The sequence below is a fragment of the Tiliqua scincoides genome, chromosome 5 (genome assembly GCF_035046505.1).
Source record: "Tiliqua scincoides isolate rTilSci1 chromosome 5, rTilSci1.hap2, whole genome shotgun sequence".
In the NCBI taxonomy this organism is placed as follows: domain Eukaryota; kingdom Metazoa; phylum Chordata; class Lepidosauria; order Squamata; family Scincidae; genus Tiliqua; species Tiliqua scincoides.
The window spans coordinates 135,489,649-135,505,495 of NC_089825.1; the positions used below are offsets into that span (position 1 = coordinate 135,489,649).

General features: G+C 44.2%; 1 protein-coding gene across 1 annotated transcript; it reads right to left on the bottom strand.

The window, feature by feature from the left end:
- Nucleotides 1-4,854: 4,854 nt before the first annotated feature.
- LOC136653721 (vomeronasal type-2 receptor 26-like) lies at nucleotides 4,855-11,832 on the bottom strand. Its single transcript, XM_066630604.1, has 5 exons — nucleotides 11,669-11,832; nucleotides 10,301-10,592; nucleotides 6,877-7,104; nucleotides 6,186-6,312; nucleotides 4,855-5,753 (listed from the first exon to the last, which is right to left on the bottom strand). Exons 1-5 carry the CDS (start codon nucleotides 11,830-11,832, stop codon nucleotides 4,855-4,857), a joined length of 1,710 nt encoding a protein of 569 aa, XP_066486701.1.
- Between the last annotated feature and the right edge of the window lie 4,015 nt (nucleotides 11,833-15,847).

The window sequence follows — 15,847 nt, forward strand, 5'->3', positions numbered from 1 at the left end:
CGTGGCTGGGGTGGGATGGTACAGAAGAAACCAATCAGTGCATTCTGCACTATTGCCTTACTGATGGGATGGGCAAGGACAGCAGGAGAGAACCATGAAAAATACACAAAGCCCGGCAGCCGCTTCCCCGGGCTTCCTAATGCCTTATAAGGCATTAAAAACGTCACTTCTGGTTTCTCTATGAAACTGGAGGTCGCTTTTTTTGACTGCCAGACAGACCGGCTGCAAATGGTCTCTGCTGGACTCAAACAACCCTCCAAAAATGAAGACAGTGGAACTTCCCTTGCCTCCAAAGGGGGTGTGGGCCAAGGCCCGTGGACCTTATCCACGGATAAGTGAATCCACAGATATGGGATCTGTAGATATTCCCCCCATATTTGAAAATTCTAATTTTCACCGCTCTCTCAAAGATCCTCACTTGCACAACTCTTCTTTTTTTATTTTTTTTATTTTTATTTTTTGCTTTTCCATAAACACATACACAAACACACACAAACACACACATACAGTGGCATCCCTTGGATTTGCGTCACCCGGTGCGGGAGGCCTGCGCATCACCCCATGTAGTGGGCGGGACAATGCCCCAGGTGGGCGTGGTGATGTACCATCGCCCCACCCCCACCGGTTTTTTGGCTGTACCTTTTGTTAGAACACAGATATTTCAATGTGGTTTGTTTCATAGCATTCTGCATGAAATTACACATTGATTGATATATAACATGATGGTTCTTATTCCTCCAAACTCTGATTTTAGTGATTTTGAAAACTTGTAGAGTCAGACACCCGTGTCAACTTACTAACACCTTATTGCAGTAGTTCTCAAACCTTTAGCACTGGGACCCACTTTTTAGAATGACAATCTGTCCAGGACCCATTGGAATTGATGTCATGGCCAGAAGTGACATCATCAAGCAAATTAAAATAATTATAAATAATTAAATTAAAATAAAAGAAATAATTAAATAAGGGGAGCCAGTCCTGTTCCAACAAGTGAATCTACGCTGAAGTAAGTCTAGTGTGGTCAATGGGGCTTACTCTCAGGAAACTGTGGGTAGGATTGCAACCTGAGAGCCCAATCCTATGCATGTCTACTCTGAAGTAAGTCCCATGTGGTCAATAGGACTTACTCTCAGGAAAGTGTGGGTAGGATTGCAACCTGAGAGCCCAATCCTATGCATGTCTACTCTGAAGTAAGTCCCATAGTGGTCAATGGAGCTTACTCTGTAGTTTGCCTGCAATAACAACCCCCCAGAAAGAATCCGTGAGATTTCCAGCCCTCCCCAGTTCCCAGTTAAAGTTCTTCTGTTTCAGGCATATCAAGATAAAGACTCTCCTGGCTTTACAAGTGCAAAATAGAAAACTTCCCCTTATCACTTCAAGTCACCTTTTTGTCCTTTTTAGGGGGGGGGGGGGGAGGCTGCCTTCTGCAGCATTTGCTGCGCTCCAGCAACATGGATCAGGACCAGTCCAGTGTCCTCACATTCCCCTTTGCTTGGTCTGACCACCAGCCAATGCACGTCTGCCTACTTGCGAGTAAACGCGACATGAGGCTGCTTCACTTTCCATAGAGCTCCATACACTTGCAACTGGGAGGGGGGACCTCCTTCTCCGTGTTTTGGGGGGCAGGATTCATTGAATCAGGACCATTCTGACCTCTTTGGAGTCCTCTCAGCTTGCCTCTCAGTCTGCCTTGACTAAGGTAAGTTTGCCTATTCGCGAGTAAACACGACCACGTGGCTTCATTTTGGGCTCAGACTGGCAGCTGGAAGGGGGAGCTTCTCAGGTGTTTCTGGGGGGCCTGTACCCCTGCACCCCCATAGTGATACCAGTGCACACATACAAACATTGAGGTTTCAGGATACCATGTGCCAATTAATTAATAATTTGTTCTACCAATAATTTCTTATATCTCTTAATATAATTTTTAAAAAAACAATTATAAAAAGGGGAAAAAACACAAAAAATACATATTCATCTCTAAAATCCCTGTTTCATGTTCCGTATACTTTCATCATTTCCATCTTCATAATTATCTCTCCCCTTCTTTCCCCATCATTCTTTATGTTCCTTCTTTCAATAAAGTCTTAAACTCTTTTATTAATACAACTTATTCTAATACAACTTACTACAAAATACTTATCATAAATTTAATTATAAACAGATCTACCAAACCACTCATATATTACATATCAATTACTTTATAAACTTTACTTTCTACCACCAAATGATGTCATTATCTTGAATTTCAATTCAAATCTTGCATATCATCTCTAAACTTTTCTTTTCTCTCTTTTCTTTTTTTCTTTTCCTAATAAACTTCATATCAACTTCTCTCAACAATTGCTTCTTGAAAATCCATCCTCTTCTTGCTCCTCCCAGCAATTCCAGTTCCTGATACGTTCTCTCCATCTTTTGACCAATTTCTTGATCAGTCCCTTCAAGATCTATTTTTCGTGGTCTCCCTTCCAATCCGGTAGTTTTTGAATTCTTATCTTCCAATTTACCCCATCAGTTAGTAGCTCAAATTGCTACTAACGTGATCATTAGTTTTCCCCAGCGTTGCTTCCAGTTCACTCAGCTTAGATACTTGGTTTAAAGTTTCCACACTAATTTGTATTTGTAAAGTTTGAATCACCTGATTTCTGCTCATCACAAGCAGATTCTCCAACTGTTTGTGGATCAGGATCTGCTGTTCTTCTAGGAGTTCCATCATTTCTTCTTGAATTTTCTTTTAGTCCACTAGGTGTCAACTCTCTTTTACTATAAAGTTCCTTTTGTTGTTGTTTTTTCTTCTATGGAATTTGAAGAATTTCTTTGTCTCTATTAGTAGACACAACAAAGCCTAATCACCAGTTCATATTTCAGGAAATCCTGCTGCGGTGAAGGATCCAAAATAATCCAAAATCCAAAGTCTAATAAAAAGAAATTATATCTGGTACAGGGTTACGCATTTATAAATGTATATTGATGAAATCATGCTTCATATAATACCAAGTGCTCAATAATCTTCTCCACAGTAAAGTGGAGGAATCCTCCCCCTCTTTATCTTCCAAAGCCTTGAGCTACATCAATCCTTGATAGCCGGAATTTGCATAACATAAAACAGCACTTACTTAGTTCTTCCAAATATCTTCTTTAAATCAGTTGGTTTCTCCACAGGGGTTCAGCAGCTTGTCGCAGAAAACCGCATCGCCTCCTTTACTGCCTTACTGGCCAAGTCCTGAAAAAAAGAGCTCTCTGGCCTAGCTCTAAACTTTCCAGAAACTTTAAAAGCCACCAGGATAACAGTGCTTCTCCTAGCACTAGTTACCAGGTCTCTAGAAAAACAGGTAATCTCCAAGAGCTGATCCTGGAGACCATCCTGTTTCATTCGCTGCTTAGCCCCTCCTCCAACGGGCATCTCTTCTAACCTGGCTATTTCTAAATACACCGTCTTCACCTTCCTTTCGGCAAGGGCCAGAGGACAACTTGGATTCACAGGAAACTAGATCAGGAGGTTAAATTCTGGTAACATACGTAGGCCCTATAAAATTAAGCCTATACTCTAACTCAGTGTTGGCTCAGGCGAAATGCCAGGTGCCGGATAGTGTGCCATCCTCTTTGCTCCTCTCAGTCTTCAATGTTCTACCTTCTGTCTCCTTCTTCTACCTGTCTCCTTCTTCTACCTGTCTCCTTCTTCTTTTTCCAATAAACTGAGTGAAAGAAGAAAGAGCTGTGGAGGACAGAATTGGGGGTCAGAGATGGGCTTCCTTCACTACCGTAGATACTCGCCTATAAGGCAATCGCACAGATAAGTTGAGGGCAGGTTTTCAGCCAAAAACCATGGACTGTTCCATGATCCTCAGATAAGTCAGGGGTAAAACTTGGGGAATGGTGCTTGTGAGGAGAAGCTGCAGCTTGCCCTGGAGCCTGCTTGTAAAGGGGGAAGGTATCTGAGACACCCCACTGTTGTTGAAGGTGCTTATGTAGTGCTGTATGCCATGCCCCCTTACAGCAACAGAATTGAACATGGCATTGGATTGCTTAAAAAAAAAAAAAAAGTTTGAAAGTGTAGAAAAGCATTTGCACTTTTAAAAATCTTTCAAAACAAATGCAGCAACAATATAAAGCAACATAAGCAGCTTACCCCAGCACAACACCCTGCTTCCATGGTTGCCACATGACTTTTTATGCTGTTCACTGCCATTTTAAGAGGCCCTTCTGGGCTTGGAGTTAAGGAACCTACTCAGAAGACTCTACAATGGATCCTCTGCGTAAAGAAAGTTGTGTGTTTGAAAGCTGTCTGCAGTCACTCAAAATGTTCCTCAGACACATCACAGACCCAATAGAGTGGGTTGCCAGCCTGGCATGACCTGAAACAGGTTTCCAGAGGCTCCCTATAAGTCATTCCAGCCAGAAGCATTGCGACCCATCGTGGAGGATGAGGTGGGTTGTGGCGGCGAAAAGTTTGGGAACTGCTGTAATCTGTACAGTTTATCTCACTAAGCAGCAGTGCAGTCGGTCTCACTTTGCCTTGCCTTGCCCTGCCAGGGTACCTGACTTGACTACCGGCTAGTCCCTGACCCTAACTCCTACCTCTAACACTTGGCTTCTCCTCTGTGCAATCCAGAATCCACTCCTGCTCATTTGTGAGCATATCAAGCCAGCTAAAGAGCGTGACCAGGTCTGAGGAGACCCATTGGCAAGCAAGAGTTTTACAGTGGGGTAAGGGAGGGTATTTTCCATTCCCCTCCCAAGCCTTTTGAGTCCCCTCCCCCACACAGGATACAGTGCAACCTGTTTTGTAGAGGCTGCATGCTATGGTGGAAGAAAGGATAGGATAGGATTGGGTTGCTTGCTTGGGTTACAAGAGGTCTACTTCTTCCATATTAGCTGATCTTTACTGTTCAGTTCTGGCCTAAGCAGAATTACATAGATTTTGGGGAAAAAGATACAACCCAGTAATCCAGCACTAGAGGCCAAGATGGAGAAGATCTCAACAACCACCATGTATTTCCCTTTGGTGCTTAGATAAGTGGGGACAAAAGAGACCCACACACTGCAAAACACCAACATGCTGAAAGTGATGAACTTGGCCTCATTAAAGGAGTCGGGCAACTTCCGAGCAAAGAAAGCCATGACGAAGCTGATGAGAGCCAGAAACCCCAAGTACCCCAGAACATAGTAAAACATGTTGGCTGATCCTTCATTGCACTCCATTACCATTTCTTCAGACACAGACTGCATATCAAGGTATGGGAATGGAGGATCTGTGGAGAGCCATACCAAGCAAATCATTGTTTGTATGGCTGAGCAGCAGAAAACAACAGAGTGTGCCAGTCTTGTCCCAACCCACTTCCTCATCTTGGATCCTGGCTTGGTGGCCATGAAAGCCAGAACCACAGTGATGGTTTTGGCCAACACAGAAGAAATGGCCATTGAAAAGATGATACCAAATGCTGTTTGCCGTAGATGGCAGGTCAGAAACTGAGGCTGGCCAATGAATAGCAAAGAGCAGAGAAAGCAGAGAAGGAGGGTGATGAGCAGTGAGTAGGTGAGCTTCCTGTTGTTGGCTTTGACAATGGGAGTGTTCTGATTCTTCATGAAGATTCCGAACACCAAGACTGTGATCAGGGAAAGAGACAGCACCAAAACAGTCAAACCAATGCCCAAAGATTCTTCATAAGACAGGAAGTTTAGTCTCTTGGGAATGCATTGAGTTCTCTCCTTGTTAGGATACTGATCTTCTGGGCAGTTCAGACAGTCATTCATATCTGAAACAAACAAATATAAACATGCCATTTCAATATCTCACACGTCATATATACAGTGGCACACCCGCTTGGGGCAGCAATGGTATGATGTCACATGACGTCACACAATGTTGTGGCATCATGTGACATCACTTCCAGGGAAGCATTCACAGCAGTGACTGGGGTGGAATTGCTGCCACTGTGAGCTTCCAGGTGGCAGGCGCTCTAGTGGCTTCTCGATTCAGGCACCCCTCTCCCACCCCTCTCCGAGGACCTGATCCACTCACCCCACCCCAGTCTTTTGGATAGGTTAGGGGCAGAAAGAGGGAAAAGGTGGTCCCAGGGTAGGCTTTGAAAGGTTGCCACAACCCCACCCACATTGGGGTCCTGACCAACAAGTTCAAGAACACTGTCTCCTACCTTTCATACAATCTATCATACAATGTCTCCTACCTTTCTGGTCTGAAATTTTCCCTTCTGGACATTGAACACAATCATAGCAACAAAATGGCTTCCCTTCTTTCCTGTGTTTGCTGTTTCCTGGATGGCAGGGGTCATTGCACAGTGCAACTGGCACAACCTAACCAGAAGGAAAAAAAACAACAACAATGGTCCTCATTCTCAATAGGTTTTCTTTGGTGACCTCTGACTGGCCAGCATCAGCAATGGAGCAATTGTCCTCTTTCTACACCAGAGTTCTTTGTTATGTGAACCGATTAGGATGTCCCCACTTTTATTCTCTATTTCCAGTATAGTGGAAGACACAATTCTGGGAAGGAAACACAAAATATGCCTTGAATTTTTCTTGTAGCAGTATTTTCCTCCCCCCTCTCTTCTACTTAAACATGAACCTGGATCAGCAACAGTTAGATATGTGAATGAAAGGAAAGGATAGATTTGGTGGTTACTTGTGCACATGGGATGCTTGTGTGTTTATGGATAACGTGGTATTTGGGAAGGTAAAAAAATTAAATAGAGAAATGTTAAAATCTGAGCTGGAGAAGAATTTGGATGTAATAATGCTTGCTTCTTATCTTATGAGTCAGTAATATTTGTATTTCTTAACCAGGATATCACTATTAGCAGGTTCTCATGGATTAGAAGGAATCCCATCTAATTTTGAACCCTAGAAATATGGTCCCACCTGGTTAAATCCTCTGTGCCATGTAATAATTGTCTCATTAATGAAGAATACTTTGCCCAGTGGGTCTTTGGGATCCATCCTTCCTACTTTCACTCGTAAGAAAGATTTGTTTGGGAAAGTGATCCAGTTGATAAGATCAAATCCAGCTGCCAGTTCTCCCTTCTCATCAAAAGAGATTTTGTCCCCGGCAGTGTTGTTAAAAGAGATGCTCCTCAGAAAAGAGTGAAGCTAGAACGTTAAAAGAGACAGGTAAAACAAAAGCAGAATGATATGCAACCTCTGATCCGTGTTGAGTCATTGACTGAAATTGCTTTCCACCTTTGCTTTCAAAGTAATACTAACAACATGGCTGTTTTGGCATTGGATAACGTTGAATTAAAATTAACCTAGTAGGAGACAAAAGAAGCTGATGCAAGCTAGACAAATTCCATTGTGCCCACCTGCATTGGTCTGGCACTACAAATGGAGGACATGTGTTATTCAAAGAATGTGATGGGAGAGCAGTCACGTTGAACTTCAGAGACACACAAGGGTGCTAAGATTTCAGAAACAAGTCTCAGGCCATTTGTACCAAGATATCTAGATATCATATCAAGATATCCATTGGGTCCACCAGAGGATAACACATTTCCATAGACCACTGTTTCTCAATGTTCATCCTCCGTTGTATCACTTTCACATGGTCCACCTGTTTGAAGTACCATCAGAAGTAACCAGCAATGACATCATTGGGTTGGGAGGTTAGATGTGATGTGACAAACACCAGTAAGAGGCTCAGGGTGGACAGGAGGGCTTTCTCAAGTGTGGAAAAACATGAATTGGAGCCTCCTACTTCTGTTAGTTATAGGTGTCCAGGGGGGCCCACAAGTACCACCAGATACCAGACTGGTGGTACCTGTACCACTGTTTGAGAAACACTGCCATATACAGCTTGTGCCTTTTCAGAAGTAGCACACATTTTGGAATATCTGGAACAAATGAGGAGCAATCAAGTAGCTAAATATTTTGCAGAGCAGGGGTCTTCAAGGATAGATCGTTGCTTGTGAATTTGGTGCTGTTGGTACATGTTCTGGGTTTGACCCATTCATCTGGAAATGGAAACTATTACCTGAAACCATTGTGGCTCAGCAGTCCTCTCTTTGACTCCACCTGTCATTGCTCCATGTTTGCTTCTGGGTGAATACATGACGTGTAAAGCATGTGCCACAGCATATACGGCATTATAGATGGAGTAGCTTTGACCAGTCATGCTCATTTCAAAGAAAGGCCCAGGAAGGCTGTTCAGCTTCTCCTTTCCAGTGCAAATTTCCTTGGTTTCCTTACCCGCATCAGTATCTGGAAATAAACAGTTAAATGCCTGCTCCCAGAAGACTCTTCTAAAGCCATCTCCATCACACTGGGGATTCAGGATCTGAAGGAAGTGTTGGAAACCCTGCACTTCACTGGACTGAATCACATAGGATAAGGCACCATGAAACACTTGTATGTCCAGATATCTGTGGAATGTCTCTGAGGAGAAATCCCAATCTGCTGTCATAACCCACACCTTGCGAATCGGCGGCATGCTGCCTGATTCAAACAGGTTCAGCACCAGTTGGAATGTGAGCATGCTGTGAGAATCGGCGCGTACGATACATACGTTGACATTTGTTTTGGAAAGGAAAAGTGTCATGTTCTGAAGAGGGTCTAAGAAATTAAAAATGTCGTAGATGTTACTCTGGATTGGCATCCTCTCAGTGAAGGCAGTGCAGATGCCGTTCTGGAAAAACATGTGCGCCAAGGTCTTCACAAACTGATCTCCTTTATCATCCTTCATGGCAACGACCCCCACCCATTTCCACTGGAAATGGAGAAGTAGCTTAACAATGCCAGCATACTGGTGCTCTTCATTGGGGACTGTCCGATATAATGAAGAGAGCTGAGTAATAGCCCTCAACTCTGGAGCAAAGGAACAGTAAGCAACCTATGGGGACAAAATAAGATTTTTATCACTGGGGTGACAATTACTTTATTTATTTATTTAATTTAAATAAATGTATAGACCACTCCCCCCCCAAGCGTTCAAAGCAGTACACAACAACATGATGAATGACTAGATCCATTATGGTACCAGCTGCAAGAGAGGAGATTCTGCTTGGACATCAATAGGAGCTTACCTATGTACACCCCCCCTCCCGCATGAACACATCAGACAGAGGCTTGGGTTAATGGGTCACTTTATTTAATAATTAACAAACAACACCTACAGCACTCCCACCTGCGCATGTGCAATTAAATTGGGGAAACGGTGGTAACTGCCTACCTCCCCCAGGTCAAAAATGAACATCACATGGTGACTCTAAGCTACACTCAGTCATAAACCGAGTGAGCTTATCAACAGCAACCCCTAAGAGTCAAGTCATGCCTTGCAGACACCATTGCATGTTCCAGCCAGGGGCCCTGCCTTCCAGCCTCACTGATCCAGGCAAGTATTGTCTGAGCAGTCTTGGCTCATCCCAGTTGCGGACCTGCTATAGACTTAGATGGGGCAAAAGCCCTGGGTGCGAGTCCCTAGGACCCCATGGAAGCCACTCTGAGGCTCCCAAGCACAGTTTAGAGCATCAGGGGAACCTCAGAGAGGCTTCCCCAACGCAGCCCTGGGTTGTGCGAGGCTCCGTGAGCCTCAGGTGAGTGGGGGGGCAGATTTTCATGCAAGGGGTGGTGACAGCCCATGGGGGTGCCATCGTGGACCTTTGCCTCCCAGGACTGGGGAGGTCCACCACTGGCTCACCCCCTGATGTTGCTGACCTCAGCACGTATGCCAAGCATTCAAGTCCTGTCTACCCAGCCCACAAGCCACCTGCCTACAGTGACCATAAGTAACAAACAGGGAAAGGGGGTAGCTTGTGCACCAGTGCCAACACTAGTCTGGCATAGGAAGAAAAAAACAAAACAAAACACCAGCCAAGAGGCCAACCAGGCGGATTGCATAAAGGACAACCAACCCATCAGGACACCATAGGAAACCAGCTAAACAAAGGGACGGTGGGAGGGGCTCTGCAAATGCAATGTGACTGAAAGACCAGGCAAAAATGCTTCTTGGCCACCCAGCACATCATGCCCAACTTGAGCCAGCCAAGTTAAGTCAAATTTCTGCGCCTCTGCACTGGTACACTTGGGGGGGGGGGGGCGCCAAACAGGATGGATGACACAAGCAAAGGTGTGTCTTGTTAGCCATGTTAGAGCATCCTTAGACAAGGGACAGCCTGCAACTGCATTTGACAAGAAAAAGAGACCCAGCCACCATGTAATTTAGTTAGGAACTAAGGCCCAAAGAGTACCAACTAAATTTATATGGAGACACAATTACATTGACTTTGATGGGGTCTTTCCAACTCCCTAGTCCTCATAAGAATAGGAAAAGCTGAAACATGTATCAAATTACCTGTGGAATCTTGTAGATGGCTAAGATTGTGGCCATATGGAGGGAGGTTTCAGAGTTGAGGCTCCCAATGACAGCTATTAGATTCTTCTGAACATGACAGTTGTAGTTCGGAACAGTTCTGTTCTGATGAAAGAGAACGTTCAAGGTGTTCTGATAAGTCATCCGTGCATCAAAGTGGCTGTCATAGATATGGAACCCTAAGGTGATGTTGGGTAAGATCTTGAGGTTCTCATTGATCTCCTTCACAGTGAATACCAAGGACAGGACATGCTGATAGTTCTTCGGCACTGTGCTAAATGGAGCGAATGTATGTTAAACAATGAACATGGGATATATGAAAGGATGATCTGTTCTTCATGCATTTCATGGTTCAGTGCTCATAAGAACATAAGAACATAAGAACAGCCCCACTGGATCAGGCCATAGGCCCATCTAGTCCAGCTTCCTGTCTCTCACAGCGGCCCACCAAATGCCTCAGGGAGCACACCAGATAACAAGAGACCTCATCCTGGTGCCCTCCCTTGCATCTGACATAGCCCATTTGTAAAATCAGGAGGTTGCACATACACATCATGGCTTGTAACCCGTAATGGAGCTCCTTCAGGATTACGTATCATGAGTCACAGTAAAGCTACCCATCTATGTTTTTGGGTGTCCAAATATTCAGGCACTAAATTAGGGTGAAAACCGCTGCACTCTTGACAAATTCTCTACCAGTGTTTCTCAAACTGTTGGTCAGGACCCACTAGGTGGGTCATGAGCCAATTTCAGATGGGTCCAATTTTCCTAAATGCAGTCACATACCATGGTAGCATCAAGTCTAATATATTAAAAATATAATATTGAAAAAAATGGGGACCCACCTGAAATTGGCTCTCAATCCACCTCTTTCATCCAAATGAACTAGCTGTTGTCCTGGCCACCAGGGTGTCTACTGGTATCTTGCTAATACTGAACAAATGTTTAAAGACTGGGCTACCTGCTCCAAGCCTACCACTGTAGTCTACCATCACATTGGATGTTCCGATACTATGGCATCCATGTAAAAAAGGCAGAAAGGGGGCAGAAAAGAGACAGAGAAGGGGCAGAAAAGGAGATGAGAGAAAAGGGCCAAAGAACTGGGCACTGTATGATGTGACAGAAATCAGTGTAACTTCAAGGTCACAAAAGGAGAAGAAACAGAATCCTTAACAAGTATCTCCTGTTAAATTAAACAATCAATATAATTTTTCAAAGGGTAACTGCATCCTGAGATACAATTTTTCCAAGTTAGAAAATTAAGTTGATAATTTTCTGAAAACACCTTTGCTTATATGATCGATTTGAACTGATGATAAGACAGCAGTAGGAAGCAAGTATGTCATTTACACAGGTTCATCCACAAGCTTGGTTTTGGGGTGTTCATTGAAGGACACCGTGTCAGAAATGGAGAAGAGCTGAGAAGTGATTGCACCGATGATGAGGTCCCCTGGCCAATAATAGTGGAAGCGCAGCTGGAGGGGATCATTCACGGTACACAGAGCAGGATTCATCTTGCTCTCAGACTGAGGCAGCAGCAGGAGTACCAAGAGTTGCAGTGGCAATGAATAGATTGACATTGAGAAGGCAAAAAGGGGGGAACCTTCTTCCTTAGGTTAAAAATTCCTTAGTTCTACCTTGAACACTAGCATCTCAAAGCAACCTGAGTACGGTCTTCTAAACTGGCACGTTTATGGCAAGTAAACCGGTCTGATAATTGGGCTCTGTATTTAAAAGGAAAACTACAGAGTAAAGTCTGGCAAAGCTCTGATTGCTTATAGCCCCTCAACCTTCTCTGATCTGTACAGGGACCATTCAATATTAGAATAGAGAAAAAATAATCCATGTGGGCTTTGGAATGGAAAACAAATGACAATAACCAGAGGTAATAACAGGGTTGACAATTACCTCCCTGAAGTGTTGTGTTCTGTATTGCATCAGCAGAGTTGTTAAACCTTTTGAGTCATGTCATTGATGATCAAGCCATGTTAGGGCACCAACAAGGAAAGGGGCCAGACACCAAGGGTGACCATTTGAAGTTTTAATGGGTGTGTGTAGACAATTGCATTCTATTATGGTTGGCCCAGCCATGAAGTTGCATCAGGAGGCTTGCATCAGGGCAGGTGATGGGAGGAGCTGAGAATCCAGGGTGGACTTCACCAGTAACGCATTTAAATCCATTACACAGGTCTACAAAATTGAGGGTCAGCAAAGTTTTTCCCAAACTTTATGGTGGTTTGGTATGAATTTGGGGTGCCGATTCCCAAAATGGCATCTGTTTTGCCCTGTCATGTCTAGTTTTGGAGATATAGTATAGCCTCATTAGTGAATGGTTCAAGCAGCTTCCTCATGAGGAAGCCATGGTATAGGTCTCCTCATGTGGAAGCTGCTTGAACCAGTCGCTAAAGAGGCTATACTAAAGCCTCATTAGTGAATGGTTCAAGCAGCTTCCTCATGAGGAAGCCATGGTATAGGTCTCCTCATGTGGAAGCTGCTTGAACCAGTCGCTAAAGAGGCTATACTATATCTCCAAAACTAGACTTGATAGGGCAAAACGGATGCCATTTTGGGAATCGGCACCCCAAATATATCCAGGAATTGGTGTGACATTTAAGGAAACAAAATGTGTGTTGACCTGTGTGATCAAGTTGAGGCTCAAGTCCCTTTCAGATACCACTCCCATTGGCTTAAGGCACTGGTATTTCACATTCACGCTGGTGTGTGAGTCTTCCTTTCCCCACCTTCCTTTTAATAGAACACAGACATCCACTTTTATTAGGTACAGCGGAGTGCAGGTAGTCCCATGTCACCATCTCATTGGAGGAGAAGCAGGCCCTCAAAATGGGGCTTTCCCCACCGCCTTATGGCAGGATTCTTGAGGAGATTGGCTGCATCTCTTTGAATACCCCCCTCCTACTTCTTCGACTGCTACCTGGTCTCAGGCAGGCAAACGGTAGAGATCAAGATTCAAGGAGACACACCAAGGCTGCATACAGTATATTCTTTTCAGTTCGCAGTGCTAGCAGCCCTGTGAATCTCCTCCCACTCATCTACTGGTGTATGGTATTATTGCAGGTGGAATAATTAAATCAAGGAACCCTGTGTTTTGCCAAATTCTCACTTTTTTCTTGTTCAATTGTTTGTTTTTTTATTTTATTTTTTTCTTTATTAGAATTTTAATAAATATTTTATATCTAAACTTGGGTTTGTGTACTTCTGGGAAAATCAGTGGATTGTCACATCTCCTCACTCTGCAAGTGATACTGAGAGAGTGATGATCAAAATCACCCCCATGGCCCAGTATTCTTCGAGGAGGGGGGTTCTCCCCAGGGAGCCTCTCTGGCTTGCCTGACCTCCTGGGCTGGTGGCAGTGGCTTCAATGTACTAACTCAGGCTTTGCCCTGGTAAGCTGCATAACCAAATAGAAAAGAAGAAGGGGAAGGGAGTGAGCTTCCTTACAGGCACAACTGTACTGGTTCTGCATGTGGTCACTGGCAGCCTCTCTCTGGATGCTGACAACATTCCGAAACACATTTCCCGGATAAGAAAATCCATGAAATAAACATGATTTATATCTTCTGCAACAACACAACAATTGAGAAGTTGATTTTTATTTATTGTTCCTCATCAGCTGCTCCTTACAGTTCAGTTCAGGTCTCAAAACAATTATATACACTTTGGGGGAAAAGATGCAAGCCAGCAAGCCAGCACTGGAGGCCAAGATGGAGAAGACCTCCGCAGCCACCGTGTATTTCCCTTTGGTGCTTAGGTAAGCTGGCACAAAAGACAGCCACACACTGCAAAAGACCAGCATGCTGAAAGTGATGAACTTGGCCTCATTAAAAGAGTCAGGCAACTTCCGAGCAAAGAAAGCCACAAAGAAGCTGATGAGAGCCAGAATTCCCAGGTATCCCAGAACATAGTAAAACATATTGCTTGATCCTTCATTGCATTCCACAACAATTTCTTGAGGCAGAGAGTGCATGTCCACATCGGGGAATGGGGGATCTGCGCATAGCCACACCATGGAAATCCCTGCTTGAATGCAGGAACAGCAGAGAACGAAGGAGTTTGCAAATCTATTCCCCACCCATCTCCTCAGCGTGGAGTCTGGCTTGGTGGCCATGAAAGCCAGAACCACAGTGATGGTCTTGGCCAAGACAGAAGAAACAGCCATTGAGAAAATGATACCAAAAGCAGTTTGTCGTAACTGACAGTTCAGGATGGAAGGACGGCCAATGAACAGCAGGGAGCAGAGGAAGCAGAGGAAGAGGGAGACAAGCAGGCAGTAGGTGAGGTTCCGGTTATTGGCTTTGACGATGGGAGTGTTCCGGTGCTTGATGAAGATTCCCAGAACTAAGGCCGTGGTGAGAGAGAGGGAAACAGCCAAAATAACCCAACTGATGCCCAAAGGTTCATTGTATGAGAGGAAGTTTATCTTCTTGGGAAGACATTGATACCTCTCCTTGTTAGGATACTGATCTTCTGGGCAATCCAAGCAGTCATCCATATCTTTCCAAAAAAGAAAACTGTTTTTTAGTTTTTTATGTGCATAATACTTTGAAATATGGTCTACGACTTTTCTTTACACAGGATATTGTACAATATTGCTACAGAACTATGTAGTATGATGAACACTGTGAGTAGCTGGAAAGAAGATGATGTCCATTGCTTCTAGAAAATGTGTTACTTCATTTGTGGTATGAGGTGGGGGAAGTAAAGAATCTTGATTGACTGAGTGTCCAATCCTATCCAACTTTCCAGCATCGGTGCAGCAGCAATGCAGCTGCAAGGAAAGGGAACAAATGTTCCCTTACCTTGAGGAGGTCTTTGTGACGACCTCTACAGTACAGGGTGCAGTGCACACTCCATTGGCATGGCTGTACTGGCACTTGAAAATTGGATAGGATTGGGCCCTAAGTGTCCAGTGTCTAGGGCTGTAGGTGACACAGATGACTTTCATTTACTTATTAAGTAAATTCCATCCTGGTTTTCCACAATTGGTACCTTAATTAAAGAGCTGTTCCAAAAGCATGGTTACCACATGGGGCAGAATGCCAAATGCAAGGGACTGAGGAGAACCTCCATACATAAAGAAATGGTTCCATAATTGTGGAGATCACAACTGGGAAGCCCCTCCCATGCGTTCTAAACATTCACATCATCTCAGGTATCCATTGATCAGCGGAAGCTGTCCAATACCTCCTGACCCCCGGGGCAGCATGCCATACACTGTCCCATTTACCAGCCTCTACTCCTCCTACTCTCAAATATTCTAGCACAGCACACTCCTCTACTCCTCACCTCCTTTTGATCTCTGTCATAGCTATGGCTCAGGTGCCAGAAACACCTATGCTGTACTAAAATGATTTACGGCACTTTTCTTATAGCAAGCACCATCAGGAATGTCCACAGGCCAGTCAGGATTACGCCATAGTTCTCTTTCAGGCCAATCCTATGCAAACACCAAACCAGTCTGAGCAGCGTATACCATGGCATATGTTCACAGGTACTAGTTCAACGGCAACC

Excerpts from the sequence above, each read along its gene's own strand:
- LOC136653721 (XM_066630604.1), bottom strand. The coding sequence starts at position 11,832 with ATGAATCCTGCTCTGTGTACCGTGAATGATCCCCTCCAGCTGCGCTTC. Across the intron at positions 10,593-11,668 it reads AAGCTTGTGGATGAACCTGT|CACAGTGCCGAAGAACTATC; the intron begins GTAAATGACATA and ends CGCTCCATTTAG. Across the intron at positions 7,105-10,300 it reads CCATCTACAAGATTCCACAG|CTTCACTCTTTTCTGAGGAG; the intron begins GTAATTTGATAC and ends TTAACGTTCTAG.